We start from the raw sequence: 17,941 nt of genomic DNA on the forward strand, positions 1-17,941 counted from the left end.
CACTGCAGTCGGTCAACAGAAAAAGAGCTTTGTTTGAAACCCAAACCTCTGTTGAGTTTGTGTCATTACATTCCATCAAAACGTCCTCTAACATGAAAGCACGGCTCTAATGTAAAAAAGTGACATTCATTTCAAAAGATGAATTCCCCATCTACCAACAAAACACATACCAGGATGAAAAACGAGCACCCCTCAGGCATTGCACCAAAATGTTATAAAAATATCAAAAACATTTCATGAATAGAAAATGTGGGATTTACACACCATCTACTAAATCAAGATGCTGCATAAGCCCATCCAAAAACACTTTAAGTAATTCGCATTAATTTCAACATGATCTGCCAGCAGTGCATTTCTAACCTTCTCATGAAGGGTCAAATTAGGACGCTCGAACTCTGAGTTTTTCTTTCCCACAAACCCATGTTTTTCAATGCATATTCTGCTCTTATTATACACCCTGAGCTCCTCTTAAACTGCTGATTATGAACCTTACTTGCCTTCACCATACCTAATCATGAATTCTTTTCCACATGAAATAAGGATCGCTAAAGGACACTCACGGTTGACAGAGTTTGACCAGGTCCTGGTCTGTGGTTCCTGGATGGAGACCACGGATGTACAGGTTGGTTTTGCTCAGCTGGTCCCCAGCACTGCTGCTTCCATTACTGTTGGTGGTGGTGTTGGGACTGGGTGGTGCCATCTGCTGGGTGGAGGACGCATAAGCCTGCTGTGAAAACAGAGATAAGATGCAATACAATGCTATTAGATGAAAATTCCAGAGTGTGTACAAATTTCCCCTGTGACTTTTACAGATGTAGTGAATCATTTTCATATTCTTCTAACCCTTATTGACGCATGCAAAGCTAAATACTGCAATATCAACATTTCTTTATAGGCTAACAGGAATATTTTCCCACATACTTGACCTTTAAAGAATTAGTTCACTCAGAAATTAAAATTCTGTTATTATTGCTCACAAGGGTGTCACAGTCATTCCAAACCCATTTGATAATTTTTTTCCCCATGCAACACAAAAGGAAAGATTTAAAGGGGTTATGAATTGAGAAATCAACTTTCCCTTGAACTTTTGACATATAAAAGGTCATGATAATATAAGATTATCCTCTAAGTTTCAGAGCTAAAAAAACATCCTTTTAAGTCAAAGAAAAGCTTTGATAGACACCAGGCCCAGAAAACGATTGTGTTTGCATCTTGACGTTATCAACTGACAAAACACCACCTCTACAGAATAATAAGCGCGTGTAATTCAGTAGCCCCGTCCACCGACTCATCGGATCATGCTAGCCAGCAGCAATAAACATGCTGAAGAAGATAGCAAGATATTGCGCTATTCCTGGTTGTGGAAGAACACAGTCGCTGCATAAGCTTCTTTCGGATCCTAATATTAGGAATGTGTGGTTGAATGTGAGCTGACGAAGGGAAGACATGTACGTGTGTTCACTTCATTTCACTGCAGGATCGTTTGTAAACAAATCTCACAATGCTATTCTTTTATATATCGAATCCGAAAGGAGGAATGGTGCAGCACACTTAGGTGAGTAAAACATGTTTTTGCTTATGTGTACGTATCTAACAGAACACACCTTTAGCATGCTGGAGTCAGACACGCATGGGCCAGGGCTCGCAAAGCCCAACATCCCAGCTATGGCTGTGTGTTTTCCAGACGGGCTACCAAAACGGAAGCCTGTTGGCAGGCCTATGATTCTCGTAATATTCCTTTCTTGTTCTGCTATTCTCTCTCTCGACATTTGAAGGGCGTGCTTGCGCACGTGTATGTGTGTGCAAACAGTTCACGCTTATATTGAACGATTGTGCGGGCTATGTAATACAAAAATAATAGTCCAATCAATCGCGGGTGGATAAGAAATAAATCATTGTGTTTGTTTGATAAAGACGTACTTGAATCATTTCGGTCGCCGCTTTCAAAACAATCCCTCATGTGAACTAAACTGACAGGGGCATAGATGTGACAGGGGAGCTGAAGCTCATTAAATATGCAAATCTTATCCAATCCTAGCCGTGGCCGTTTACTTCCAAGTCTCCAGTGAGGCACATCCATCAAAACCCAGCGTTCAGGAGAGAGCTTTAAAACCAGTCTAGAAAATAGCCTATTACTTATTATTTATGATGGTTTTGAATGTAAAAACCACACTAATGTCATTAGTTGACTCCGACAATAGTATAAAAAATGTAAAAAGCCAGTTCGTGACACCTTTAAAGGGATAGTTCACCCAAAATTTTAAAATTAGCCCATGATTTACTCACAATCAAGTCATCTTAGGTTCTTTCAGACGAATACAATCAGAGTTATATTAAAAAATGTCCTGGCTCTTCTAAGCATTATAATGGCAGTGAACGGCTATTTCTGTTTTGAAATCAACCTTATCTATCCATCTTAAAAGTAATCCACATGGCTTCTAGGTGTTAATAAACGCCATCTGAAGGGAAGTGTTGCATTTGTGTGAGAAAAATAATCATATTTAAAAATATAGCTGCAAGCAGCAATTGTCGGGGCCAAGCGCAAAGTAGAAGACAAGACATGCCAGCATGGCTGGAAGTGTCAAACCAACTGCAACAATGAGCCATTAAAGAATTATTAATTTGATTTTAGGCAAAAAAGCAGTACAATTTTAAATACAGTCAATAATAATGATTTAATGGTTTATCATTTTCGACCAATAGGTGGCACTGTTACTAAACTGATGTGGTGTAGTCAGATTGAGGAGACAATGACACATGCAAAGTTTGGTGTCAATATGTCAAAGCATTGCAGAGATACGGCCTCAAGAGTAGTTTTTGCATCAGAGCTCAACTGCGTTGCTGTGGTATATGACAACTGTTTTGTCTATCAACACGAAATCCATAATTATTTGTTCACATGGTCTGAAGACGAGACGATTTAATTTTGGTGAAAATTGGACAAACGGTCTAGGACGAGTTTGAAAAAGTAGGTTTTTAACCAATAACAAGATAGAGGGCAGAGAGGTTTGCCAAATATGGGAAAAATTGGTATCTATGTTCTCGGCATGAGCCATAGAATGATTTATAACCAGTCTCATTGCAATAGGCTAATTTAATAAAAAGTTATTAGCATTTTTGTACACTTTATTACAACTTTTGACCACAAGGTGGCGTTGCCCGAAAACTTTTTGAGTACCTTCAGGACATAGAGCGGAAGACACATACTGAGTTTTGTAATTATACACTAATGCATTCGTAAAGTATAGCATATGCATTTTATACCCTAATACTGCATTGAAGTCAATGGGAATTTCATGTTTTGTTCTATTATAGCGCCACCAAGAGGCAGAATCCTACCATTTTTTATATGTCCTCAGAGTGAGCCCATACATATGTGTGTCGAGTTTGGTGAAAATATCTCATTTTGTTTTGGAGTTATAAACAGTTGTATGAAAAAACACGTAAAAAATGACTGACACCTGACTTTGATTGGATTTTACTTCCCCTTACTATCAATATTTTGACATTTGGGAATTAGTGTATAGCTATCGACCTATGTTTCCGAACTTCCGGCGCTGGTTTCGTCTCGATCGGAATGAAAATATAGAATTAACTACTATTAGATATTACATATTTTAAGAAGTAAAATGAGTTTTAAAAGGAAGGGACATTTAATGGGATTTGTATGTTTCATTTTATTGTTGTGGATTTAATTAGGGCCCGAGCACTGATGGTGGTCTACATGTCAATATTTAGTCAGTTATATTGTCACCTGTGGGCAAGAGTAAATTGTGATTAACTACTAATTAAGATTGAACAAAAACAACATCATATTTGGTCAGTCTAATAGTTAATAGACTTAATGATGTTAAATTTCAAAGATCTTGAGTTTTGTTGAACGTGTCCGTGGTATCCTGACAAAGTCTGATGTTTCGGCAAAATTTTAGTTATTCATAGTGCCACTAGCTGGTCAAGTCGCCTTTATTTATATAGCACTTTTAACAAGTCCAGTTTCAAAGCAGCTTCACAGTTTTAACAGGAAAATAATGCAACAGATTATGTACAACTGCTCTGTTGAAAATGGTGATGTTATCCAGCTAATTTCAATTATCATGTAGTGTCAATGCGGGCAGATCAGTAATATAGTTGAAATTTAGGTGTCCCCAACTGAGCAAGCCAAGCCAAAGGCAACGGTGGCAAGGAACCAAATATCCTTTAGGGCCAGGATGAAGATAAAAAAATCTTGGGAGAAACCAGGCTAAGTCGGGATGCCAGTTCTCCTCTGGCCGACGAACAAACAGTGTATGATTATTATTTTGCGTATAACAGTGTATGATTATTTTTTACCTTTTAAACTGGCAACATTACAGTTCAGAAGTCATATTAGATAAATAGATATTCGTAAGATCATTTGATAGATTGGAGTTGTCGTGCCGGAGACAGGTTTATAAGGATGTCTTTTCGAGTCTGCATTTACAGGGCAGAGTTTAATTGACACACTCTCTTCAGACATTTCAGGGATGCATTGGTCATGTCCTGGCACAGGTCCACCCTCTGATCAGAATACAGCCCAGTAGCAGGAAGTGTGGCAAATACAAATGATTGATATAGTCCTCCTATTTTTATATACTTAAATGCATATTGCCCACCGTGCTCTGTGTTCCTACAACCACAAGGTAGTGGTGGCACAGTTGCGAGGACCCTTTTATTCCTCTTGTAGCTTCAATGTAGTTTTGTATTTTTTACTTTTTGGGACCTCAGGAAGAGTAGTCACTGCCTAGGTATTGGCTAATGGGGATCCAAATAAACAAATAAACTTAGATCATAGATGGGAAAGAGCATTCATGGGTAAATTAACTAAGGAAAAATATAATATCATAGCTTTTTTAGGTGTCCTCAAAGGGGTCCATAAATATATGTCAAATTTGTTGTAAATATCTAATTTTCTTTTAAAGTTATAGCAAAATATATTTATGAGAGCATGGGCTGCATTGATTGGATTTTTTTTTCTTCCAAAATTTTGGCTTTGTTTTGGTCATTATTGTTTAGCTATTGACCTATGTAAGTATTCAGAATTTCCTATTGTGGTTTTGTTTTAATTGGACTAACTGTTTCCTACATTCGCAAAGGTTTTTTAGGTGCTAAAGTACACCTTTTTACAAACCATAAGGTGAAACCAGGAATGTTTGGTATTATTGGACTCGGCAAGGATTCAGGAGTCTAATGAGGTGAATACTATGAAAAACACTGGCTTGAAAATTCTCAGGCTCCTTCAGGGCATTGCGCCAATGAAGTATGCTTTGTTTGTGATACGCCATTGTCCTCATCGACTATCATGGCACCAAGGATAAAGACAATGAATGCCCATTTTCATCTGACTAATGTTTGGGTGCGTATATTGCCAGTTTCATGAGTTTTTCCCCTGTTATAGCGCCACCAAGTGATCAATCGTTGCGATTTTTTTCATGTGATCTCAGACTGATCTCACTCACACGTGACCTTAATTTGGTGGAAATATCTCGATTTGTTCACAAGTTATAGCCATTTTATTAAATAAGGTCCCGGTCACATCAAACATTTTGGCTTCCCTTAGCAACCATAAATCAAAATGTTTTTTTTTTTTTTGATAATTATTGATAGACTCTCTCCAGAGAACATTTCTGCAGTGGTTTGGTTCCGATCAGTCAAATAAGCTGGGAGTAATTTGCAAAAGTAGGTTTTACAAAAAACCTAAAATATCTCGAAATTGGCGCCTGAAGGGCGAGCAAATCCGAGATATGCATTTTGTCCGACTCGAGCCAAGGATTCCAGCAATATAAGACACTCGAGGCTAAGCCTTACGGTTGAGGAGTTATGAGCCGTTTCGTACTTTTGGCCGCCGTTTCGTACTTTTGATCGCTGTAGCGCCCCCGTCAGGCCGATCGGGGCGGGCTTCGGTGACGTCTGCAGTGGTTGTGAGTACTACCAGCCCTGAAAGTTTCAAGTCTCTACGACTTACGGTTTGGTCTGCCCGAGCAGTTTTAGCTGGAAAATGATGCATCATGGGGAAATGAACAGTTCCAATATGGTTTCAGCCTGACGCCTGACTTTGATTGGATTTTACTACCCCTTACTATCAAAATTTTGAGATTTGGCCTCACGACTGTGCCTAGCGACCTATGTTTCCGAACTTCTGACGCTGGTTTCGTCTCGATCGGACCAGTGGTTTCGAAGATATCGGCTAATTTTCTTAAAGCGCTAAATTACAACGGTGCACAAACCATACGCCAAAACCTGGCAAGTGTGGTATCGTTGGACTCGGCAACGATTCAGGAGTCTAAGGAGATGAGTCCCGTGAAAATAAGTCAACCACACCCAAAGTTATAAGCACTTTTTAAAAAAAATCTCAACTAGGTGGCGCTGTTTCGAAACTTCTCAGGCTACTTCAGGGCATCGTGGTGATGACCCATGCCGAGTTTGGTAACAATCCGTTCATGCGTTCATAAAATACAGCATTTTGGCACATAATTCAAGATGGCCGACAGCCAAAATGGCCGACATGGTAAAATTGGACATCAGTCGACTCGGCATGACGTCTCGGATCTGACGAGACCACTTTTGTGATTTTTGGGCAAACGGTTCAGCAAAAAAAAGCAAAAATAGCCATTTTTCCTATCTCCGGGCCAGTAGGTGGCGCTGCGCCGAAACGCAGCAGGTTGCCTCAAGACATGCTTGTGCCGACATGTACCAAGTTTGGTCTGAATACGATAAAGCGTTGCGGAGATACAGCCATACGTCTGTTTTTGCAAGCGCTACGTAAAATTTGTTTGCGCGTTTAACGGAAAAGATTTGACGAATCAACTTGAATTCCATAACTTTTTGTCGACACTGGCTGAAGATGATCTGGTTCAATTTTCGTGCAAATCGGACGAACAGTCTAGGACGAGTTCGCAAAAGTAGGATTTTGGGGAAATTCAAAATGGCGGGAAACATATAATGTCGGAAATGACGTCATAGGGTGTTTTCGGATTGGCAGGAGCTCAGAAATCTGAGGAAACAAGAATTTTGTTTCTAGCCCTTAAGGTTCAAAAGTTATTAGCATAAACATGAGTGCAACTTTGGACAGGTGGTGGCGCTAGAGGGATTGAGTTGGAGACACCAAAATTGGTGTATTTAATGTTGGGACTGCCCTCTATCAGAATGTCAAATCGTTACAACTTTCCCGCAAACGGTTCTATGGGCTGCCATAGACCTCCATGGCGGAAGAAGAAAGTGCGACAACGGTTTCAATAGGTGCCTCCGCACCTTCGGTGCTTGGCCCCTAATTACAAACTAAAATGACAGCTCAGACTGGCCTCTATGAGTGTGCCAAATTTCACAACTTTTTACCATACGGTTCTATGGGCTGCCAGAGACTCCTATGGCGGAAGAAGAAGCAGAATAATAATAATAGGAACACTAACGATTTCAATAGGTGCCTCCGCACCTTCGGTGCTTGGCCCCTAATAACGTTAACTTAATTTTGGTTTGACCGTGCATGCGCAAGATAACATCAGTTTGTAAAGGATCTTTTCTGTTTCTGCATTCAGCCTATGGGGCTGTGAGTTGGTGAACGAATGTCTCGAACCCGAAGACTCGAGAGGTGAACTAATGAATTCTGTTTCCGGGACTGCATGCATTGCATATGAGGCTGTCACGGCCCAGATCAGACACTGATCACGCAACTAACAACTCAAACACGGAGACAGGAGAGGTGTACTAATCTTTCCAGGGAACAGATGTGATTAAATGTGAATGTGATAAAAGAAAGAACGACTCGGATTCGGAGGTGAGGTGAACTAACAGACTGCATAGCCTTAAGACCCAGCTAAGCAATTAATTAATAATTTATTTCTCAAAGTTTGGCCTTGGCTGCATTAGCTTATAATTTATTTATTACTCCAAATATGATCAACTGTTGCATAAGAAATATATGTGTTAATGTGACATTTTTATTATATTCTGCTGAGATAAACTAAACGAATTGAAAAAAAGATTGATTCATTTTTCTGAACGAGATTCAAAGATCCGAGTCCATAAAATGATCCAAACTTCCCACAAATACAAAAAAGCAACCCCTAACACAATGTATAAAAGTATCGCAAGTTAACGCCTTCAAACAAATAGGGCTGGGCAACACACTCAAGCCCCTCTTCACTTATCGAAATCCTCTGACGTTTCTCATTAAAAAATCTCGTTTTAGATTTCTAGGTCATGGCCGGTGTTTTGTTTTGCACTATCCTCTGTACTTCCGTGTTCACCAATACGTCATGCGACGGGTCTAGGGTTATTCTTTCGCTTTAAATCAATGCGTTCGGCTATCTGCCGGAAGCTAGTTATTGTAATTTATAAAGTTTTAAATATGGGTATTTTTCTCACACAAACGTAGTGGATTTTATGAAATCTGAAAGCTTTCTGACACTGGAGTGATTCATTCATGAATCCAACTGATCCATTTTTCACTGATTCAATAGTTTGGTTCTCAAGTTGAAAAAATCATAAGGCTCAAGGAGAGGTATGGTATGGAATGAAGGTATCATTCCAACAAGGTATGGAATGAAGTGAGGGAGAGTGAATAATGACAGCATTTTCATTTTTAGGTGAACTATCTCTTTAAAGTGTAATTTGTTTACGAAAACAAGCAGATTCTTAAAAAAAGAATATGTCTCAGATTGTTGTTGTGTCCAGAGCCTGGGGCTTTCCCTCTCCTGAGAGGTTCTGTTAGTTTTCTAATTAACTCCTCATCAGTCAGAGGGGCAGGCAAGGATGAAGTATTTCATTAGTCAAGCCTGTGAAATCAAATCTCAGACAGGGAACAATGGGCCAGTTTAATACATGCCACAAGTTCACTGGTTTGGCTGAGATTGTTGGAAAAAAGGGAGAGGGCACAATCAGAAGTGCCCGCACAAACGTTATGTCATATATAGGACTCTTGTCTTTTCCTCTCCTCTTGAGCCGGTTGAACTTAGTTATAGAAGCCTGTCTAATTGAGATCTGAGCTTGTTAGCGTTGAGCGCTAATCCCTCTCATGTGCTGGGTGCAGTCAGAAAGCACCGTCTCATTAGGACTGCTCTACTCGGCTAACTCTGCCTCTGCATGGGAAAACAGATGACTGAACCGCTGCCCCCCACTAAGCCCATCTGCCCTGCAACACTGTTCAAGGTTGAGCAGCGCTGCACACCTAACAACACCCGTCTTCCCCGCACAAACACTACATGCTAAAAATAACAACCCCCACTAATGACATATATCCAGATAGTTGTTCAAATAAAGCCATATTGTTTTCTAATTAACAGATTTTCTTACCCAGAAAAACCGGGTTACTTTAACATACATATTTGTAAATGTTTATAAAATTTCTATGTGCATAATTTTTTTCCCGTTTTTATATAATTTCTATACAATAACCCTACCCCCCCCCCTAAAAGGAAGTTTGTGATATATTTTTTTTAGATCTAAAACACATACACGCAAACACACACACGCACGCACGCACGCACGCACGCGCACACACACACACACACACGCACACGCACACGCACGCACACACACACACACATGTAATGGCTGCTGAAAATTCAACTTTGCTATCAGAGGAATACGTAAGTGTAAATGCAGAACAAGAGACTGTAGCTCATTAAAATGTACTAAACAAGTAATGTTACAAAAACGTGTAATTGTATCATGGGTCATTTTATGCTTGCATTCTGGGGAGGAAATTTAGCTATGCATTTTAAAAGGGCTTGTTTAACTATATTTGCATGCCTTGTTTCTCCTGACTTCCCGTGACCCATATGGACTCTACACAAACAGCTCCCATTCAAGTACATCTGTTAAACCTACAGCTTTAATTCTTGTTCATGCAAAGCATGTGATATATTAGGTGAAGACATTCCTCCGAGTCCACAACCATGCTGACAGTGATTCATGCATCACGACCATCCTCACATGCTCCATCTGCTGCGACTGCTCGGTTTACTTCAGATTGTACCTGAATGCAGAACAAATCCTTGTCAACAACTAATCAATACCAGCAAACCTGCCCTTGAACATCTCAGTTGCACTATAATGAAACCCGAGAGTTTTCCCTTATTTGCACTTGAGGACAGCACTGCAGTGGAAGCGGCTATAGGCCGCCTCTTCATTTCCATAGATATGCGCAGTGTGGTAATGAGAGCATGGCGGGGTTTGCACCTCTCTTGATTACTCCATTGCAGTGCCACTAGGGCAGACTCTTGGGAAGGCTTGCAGAAATAGAGGTCACAGGAGGCAGTAAGCAGCTCGGATGGGTTAGCAGGGGATCTGGCACTAAAGGGCTGGCACCAGGTGTGACTGTGAATGGAAATAAATGGTCTGTCTACCACTCCAACCTGCATAGGTTATAGAATTGTGGTGTGCTTTGGGTTTTGCTGGGGAATATGGACATTTAATGACCTACCAGCACACATTGCAGCATAATGCGGTCTACAGTAGCAATTGAAAATAACTTTCATTCATTTTATATGCCATTATTGTTTGAAATGAGTTATGGTATACAATGACAGTCTAATGGTTGTACTTTTTTCCTATTTGTTTAAGTACAATTCTTTTTTTAGTTTTCAATTTCTAAGAATACATAATAATATCATATGAAGTAGTGATCAAAAGTGACATCTTCACTGACATCTTTTTATTAAATTTTTTAAATTCTGTTAAAGATTTAGTAAGCATATTGCGTAGTTTTGCTTTAATTGTTTTCTGTGATGACGCAATGAAACATGCCAAATTTTGTCAAGGCTGTCAAACAAATAAATTATGAACACAAGCGAAAACAAGAGAGAACCAACAAAATATTATAACATAAAAAGATTATATTGTAGTAAAACCCCTAGCTGTAATTTACCCCTTTTTGCCAAACATTGTTAGATAAATACCTTTAACAAGTTTAGTGTTTTGTTCTTCTCTATACTGTAAAAAAATATTTAGAAAAAAAGTTACCTGGTTGCCTTAAAATTTTGAGTTTATTGAAATTAAAATTTTGAGTTAATACAACAATATTTTTTTGAGATTCGACAACCTTTATTAAAATATTTTTTTAAGATTTTGTAAGCATATTGGGTAATTGTGTGTATTTTATTTCTGATGACGCAGTGAAACATGCCCAATAGTGCAATTTTCATGATTTATCAAATATTTTATGTGCTTCAGATACAATAATATTTTGAGTTTTTATTTATTAAACAAATTTCCTTCATTGTATCAACTCAAATTTTTAATTTCAATAAACTCAAAATTTGAATTTATTAAAAAAATATAAATCACATTTAATTTTTTCAATGGTTTAATCAAACTTTTAGAGACAAATAGCCAAACCATTCTCTTTCCAGACATCACTTTTGGCCAGTACTCTGGGTCATAATGCAATATGTAATTCTTTATTTTTATATAGTTAGTCAAATTAATCAATTACATATTAGAGTCTGGATTAAATAGAAATATTCAAAAGTGTGTTTGTTTAATGATATAGTATGTAATGTTTAAAAAAAAAGAAAAGAAGAAGAACATTTAACTACAAATACGGATTCTCGGCATATATAGAGAATATAGATTCGGTATGAGGTCAAATATACTCCGAAATACAGATTTTTGTCCCTCACTCCCATTTCCCCAGAGATGTGAATAGAGACATGGTCTATAAATCACGCATATGTGATTCTTGTGAAATATGCCATTTTTCACCAAAACAAAAAATCCCTCAGTTCTCCACCCATTTCAAGCTACACAAATCAGGATTACATCTTGTATTACAATTTTCTCAGCTTCTGATATGAAATGTCAGAAAATATCCTTTGGTAAGAAAGAAACTTAACAAATAACTCTTGTCACGGCCAGTAACCCGGGATCCATGCAAAATGTTTGAGATGGGAATTTCAGGAATTCTAGGTCATTTATCTGAGCAATCTGCATCCCTGCCAAGAGTGCGGGAAGGAGGGGAATGACTCTCCGTCTAGGCTGCTTGGTTTTCAAAACTGTCTTTCAGCAGCGATCCATCCCGTGAAGGAGAATTTCTAAGTGCGTGCGTGTGAGTGAACACACATTTCTGTGGCGGTACCAAGAGAAACAGACTCTGTCTCCAGGAATCTACATGCACTACTGAGTGATTTAAATACTTTAGAATTACACAATTTGCAGAAAACTTTACATGTTAGTTTAAAACTTTGTTACAATTTAAAACTTTACAAAGGTTAAAAGTCAAAGTTTGCCGTTTATAAAAAATGTAGCCTATTAGTACTTTAGATTATTCTTGATATAGTTTGAAGTATATCTTGATGAAGTATGCCTTCATCATCCAGCATTGACAGTGTTTTTTTTCTTAATTACTTCACCAATTACTATTGGTAGCCCTTTACGTCGGTCTTAGGGCTTTGCAAATATTTAACCAATGAAAAGTATTAAAGAGAGCTTAACCTTATAATTCCACTGGATCCGCAAAAGGTGGGTAAGACCTCATAACTCCACCACTCCTCTATCGTGAATAAAATGCTGCACGGAGTTTGGACCATCTCTGTTTGTTTGCAATGCAAAGGTCAATAGAGAACTGGTTCTTTGAATAAGTACAGCATTTTCTTTACTCAAAAATCAATATATATAAAGGCTAATGTTTTGAGTATTTGAGGAGCGGAGAAGAGTGTCTTAGTGTTGCATTTGTCTTCAATTTATAGCCAGAATTGTTTTTAAAACCCTGTGCGTAGCACTTTATCTTTAATAACAGATAGCTACAGTAAACTTTATAAACTGTAAGTTGATGAAAACATAAATGCAATGCACTAACAGCCGTTCCAGTGATGGACCAAACATATATGTCTGACATTTGCTAGTCAAAAAACTTGTAACTCCATTTGTAAAATGTTAATAATATTTACCTGAAAGGTCAAAGAAAATTTCTTCAAATATTCATGTGTAAAATTATATTTTGCAACATTTTTCCACCCCACAGAGTGTCATTCTCCAGCGGATTTTATTCCACCAAAGCTGACAGCCGTTGGGTGAGTCAGTGCACCAGTGCTTAGCCGACCTGCAGGGCTTAGGAAGCCTATCTAAGTTTGGGGCACTTAAGGAGGAAATTAGAGACCAGTGGCTGCACACTCTCAATATTCAAATATTCTGGAAAAAATGTATGTCCCTTCCTTGATAATTCATAGGCAAATTACATTTTCTGCAGAGCTTATTCACACCAAGCACAAAAATTGACCATGAGTAAAATATTATTAAATATGTATCTTGTAGGTGATGTTGCATTGCCAGAAATATTAACTTTAACCCTTGCATAAGGATGTAAAATATATTGGTATAATTGTTATGGTCAGGGTCATATGCACCCTAATTTAATTCATAAACTGTGAATATTATTATTAATAGTATTGTTACTGGTTTTGTAACATTTTAAACCGAAGAGCTGTGGAAAAGCACTTCTTCTGGGTTCTGTCCTGAAGCTCAAACAGAGCATGCATTGCGCTAGCGACGCTAAGATCTTGGGGTAGTTTTCCAGCAAACTGAACATGCATGAACAAATAAAAATGTACAGTTCAGATAAAAGCATCTACCAAATGCATTCATGTAAATACCCTAGTTGAGAAACTACCAAACTGCAACAAGAAATTACATTTATTTCCGGTATATGCAGCACCCTTATTAAACAATCATCATAATAGTGACAGAAAATGTTATGCACTTTCCACAACACAGTGGTGTGTTGATACTATGCAGGCATGTTCAAGACAAACATCATAGGTTAACCAGTATTTCTGATAAGTCAAAAATCTTAATTTGACCCGCATACGAATGAGTGCTTTTGATTAGCATTTTCGCTCTGTTCATGGTACGTCTCAGTGACCACACTCTGTAAGAGCTGCAGTACCACTGCAGAAATACTGTTTTTTTGTAGTTTTGCCCACACATGACATTCTCTCTCTTCATTTTAACATAGCTACAGAAAAAAAAATCGATATAGAGGGCTCCCACAGCTTCCCAGTACACTATGGCCAGTACATATTCCAAGTGAAACCTCATGGGTCTGAAATTGTTGTCCAAACTGGACTTGTCATTCTCCTTTTTGGCTTACATTGGCAGCAACAACAGCTTTCCGTGCTCAACTAATAGGGCTGCATTTAGGCTTTTGGCCAATAGCCCCAACACAAACCCAATACTGTTTCATCCAGGCCGTTCCAGCAGGTGAAGAGGCAACCTGACATCATCAGCTTATTTTTCCATTACAAGCAGATGCCCTGAATTAAAATCTGCCTAAAACCCCTTCCAAAAATTATGTCTACCATCTTCACCGGCATCCCTGAGGTGATACATGGCATAATATCAATACATTCCATGGCAACAACCTTTCAGTTATGTCTTCTTTATAGCAGAGGGACATGGATCTCACCTGTCCAACACAGCTTCTTCCTTTCTAGCTACTACCTACACTTCCTCCCCCAGCACACGGTAACCAGGACCTGCTGTGCGAGTTATTGAGAAGAGATGCACCATGGGCTCGGACACCTGCCTGCTCAGCGGCTGGGCTGGTGGCAGTCAGTCAGTTCAATGTTTTCTAGAGTAAGCACTTGTAAGCAAAGTGTTTATTTTGAAAAGGAAAAAAAAGGAGTCCAAGGTTAACTCTAATAACAAAAGAACTGAAAGTGGTCTTCTCTTATTTCTTCATAAACTGCAAGGTAATATACAATCAGTGAGCCGGGTCAGACAACTGCCTGCATCTATGCGTAGTTCTTGGATTCTGTCGTGATCATGGGCGTGAAGCTGAAATAACATTTAGAGAGCCAAGCTGGATCAGATCACAGAGTGTACGCTTAGGAAACTGTTAATGAGTAAATAGACCATCGTACTCAATATCACTCAATCTCAGAGAAACTGCTTCCCATTTATCTATTCTCACTGAGACCCTGGTAGAAAGTTACCAGGCAATAATTCATCAAATTATCAACATGTTAAAAGTCTTTCTTTGCTTTTTGCTGTCCTTTAAATTGCAATGACAATTCTCTCATACATCTATTATAATGATCTTAAACATTGAATATTGCAGAAGATAAATACGGAGTGCTTTGAATAAGCCTGCAAGCAAGCTCACTGGATTTGCTCATTATGGTAGCCCTATATATAACTATAAATGCACATGAACTGGCTTACACAGAACCATCCGCATGTGTCAGGTAGAAATTGACTGGTTTAACCAAAAATGTAAATATAGTTGTTTGTATCAGATATATCAATATAAAAAATAGTATTAAATGCATGTTATGTTTTTATTGATTAGATGTAGGCTATTTGTGTCTAAAACAAAAATTATAATTAAAAATAGTTTCTGAATATGAAGACACTTAATCATAAAAATAAAAAACTATCAATACCATCGGTCATAAAAAATAATTCTGTTGATAATATTAGTTTTTCTAATAAATCAATGCAAGCCACTCTAGTAGGCAAGTAGCCCAGTCATATCGGACAAACGTTCCTTTTGACAAATAAACTGCGTCATGAATATATTATAAAAGCATTTTTTATTCTAAGCTTTGTCTCTCAAAAAATAATAACGCTGATAATTCAAAGGCATCCTATGTGGGATTCATTGACTTTCTGTCTCTGCAAAGTCAATCCGAAAGCTAAATGTTTCCCGTCATAGTAGTGGGATTTATAGGGGTGGGGCAAATGACTCAACGTAAAACTTAAGTTAAACTAATTTTCGTTTCCCCTCGCCAAACCATTTTCCTCGAGAATCCCAAATAAATGTCTTCTATACCGATTTACTACAACGAATCCACAAGCATTGCGTCCCTTTAAATAAGTAGCTATCCGTGAATATTTCGGACCGCAAGTTCAGTCTGTGACTTCTCAGCCAGCCAATAGAGTAGATCAATCTACATTAAGATGCCCACTTTTTAATCCAAGCTCACTTTCGTATCTTACTCAACAGCGGTATATTATCCGGCACGATCACGCGATGATACTTCAATATTTTCACGGTTCCACTTTCAAGGACACTGCAGCTCACACTCGTGCAATTACACACATAACAGAGAGATAAGCGACATAAATGAACGTTTTCCGCCGGCCCGAACGCTTTGACGCCAACGCATATGAACGGGGCTTTACCTTTTTGCTGGTTCTGCTGGTATAGCCGTTATATGGGTTGATTCCTGTCCTTGGCGGCACAGAGAGCAGCATTTTTACAGCAGCAGCAGCAGCGCGCTGTGTCCGGAGCGCCTAGTGCAGCCAAAACAGTCAGCTGACGTCACCGGGGACATTCTGTGGAAGAGATTGAGTCGCTCTCCTCACTCACACACACACACACGCACACCGCTCTGCTGTTCATTAGCACACAGGTAGAAAAAAAGCAATGACTTTTCTGTCATTGTATATCAAGCTATATACTCTCTTATGACTAATAAGAGTTCTAGTTTCATCTTATTTATTTTTTTAAACAAGGATCCTAATGGAGGAAATCAACTGAAAGACCTCTTTTTGAACTTGCTTGGAAATCTATGCAAATTTTCCCCGCTGCACAAATTCTAGCATTAAATATGATATTTACTGGTCGTATACGTGTCTCTGGCAACCGCTAGACATTTATGATAATATAAATTAATGTATTCTTGTGACACTATAAAAGCATTAGCAAGTAAGTGATTGGTGCCCTACATTTTAGGTGCCAGTTACACTATAAACATGAAAAATAAAACAAATAATTTTGGACTAAATGGGTAGCCTAAATTACAGGCCTAATAATTAAAAAAATCTCATCGCAATTCTTAACTAGCCTATTAATATAAATATAAATCTGTACAATCTCATTCATGTTTAAACATGATTTAATGCCCTAGATGAGTAGCCTGTTTATAGGTGGACCTTTGTGCATACTTGTTTTCTAATAATTGTACGTTTTGATTCACAAATTCATACAAAATTGCCACCTTTATGTTTTATCACCTTTGTTGTGCTGTGGTTAGGTTTAAATATATCTATGTATGATAGCCTAAGTTATGACTTGGATCAAACTCAAATGCATCCCATCCTGAAATGCTGTCATTTTATTGGGAATTCTTTACAACCACACTTGCCATTTAACTTCACAGCGAAGGCAAAGGAACACTATGTTGCCAGCAAAGCCCAAAAGACACTTCGGATCACGAGTCAGCCCACAACAGAACCCAGTCATACACCACTAAGTCATCTCCTCCAGCATCACAGAACAGCCGAGGAGCCGACAGTGTTTATCTGAAGTCAGATGAGTGGCTAATGTGGGAGGATAGTTGTTTAAAAGTCTGATTTCTTTGTTTGGCCACTGCAGATGAAACCTCTTTGCTTGAAGTCTTCTGTCTCTGGAATGTTGCTTGTTTGTGTTTAGATAAGAGCTAAACATGCTGCGTTCATATATGGTGGTGCACAGTGCTTAATATGTAGAGACTTATTTACGCGCTCTGTATTTAATGATTAAAGCCTTGATGGGTGTTCCCAAAGAACTAGGATCAAAACATACATATCCATATTCAGAAATGATTTATGATTTGCCAAGATTTCGGTTTAGTCTTGCAATTAATTTCAGTTATAGGGTTATATATTGGAAAATACTGCTTTTCAAGCCTATAAGCTTTCTTGGACAAATGAAGGTCACTAAGCTATTGATGGGTGTATGCACAAGATAAACCGTTTGGCCTTCTGCAGTGAAAAACGGTGGCCTACATTTTAAGATGTTTAAAAATGTAATTTAGCCTCCAGTCTTCAGTGTCACGTGATGTTTCGGAAATCAATATGCTTAATTTGGTGCTCCAGAAACATTATCATCAACACTCTAAAAAATGCTGGGTTAAAAACAACCCAAGTTGGGTTGAAAATGGACAAACCCAGAAATTGGTTGTTTGAATGGGTCCATTCACTGGGTTCAAACAACCCAATTTTT

The 17,941-nt window shown here is 38.4% G+C and overlaps 1 protein-coding gene across 2 annotated transcripts in view; it reads right to left on the bottom strand.

Moving 5' to 3' along the window:
- Positions 1-16,376, bottom strand: part of rbms2b (RNA binding motif, single stranded interacting protein 2b) — a 37,168-nt gene extending 20,792 nt beyond the window's left edge. For both annotated transcript variants that reach the window (XM_067446133.1, XM_067446132.1), the window contains exons 1-2: positions 16,138-16,376; positions 561-727 (exon numbers count right to left, since the gene is read on the bottom strand). In XM_067446133.1, the coding sequence (XP_067302234.1) occupies positions 561-727; positions 16,138-16,209 (239 nt within the window). In that variant the 5' untranslated portion in view covers positions 16,210-16,376. The remainder of the gene's footprint in view (positions 1-560; positions 728-16,137) is intronic.
- Between the last annotated feature and the right edge of the window lie 1,565 nt (positions 16,377-17,941).

The sequence above is a fragment of the Pseudorasbora parva genome, chromosome 6, assembly GCF_024679245.1.
Source record: "Pseudorasbora parva isolate DD20220531a chromosome 6, ASM2467924v1, whole genome shotgun sequence".
In the NCBI taxonomy this organism is placed as follows: Eukaryota; Metazoa; Chordata; class Actinopteri; order Cypriniformes; family Gobionidae; genus Pseudorasbora; species Pseudorasbora parva.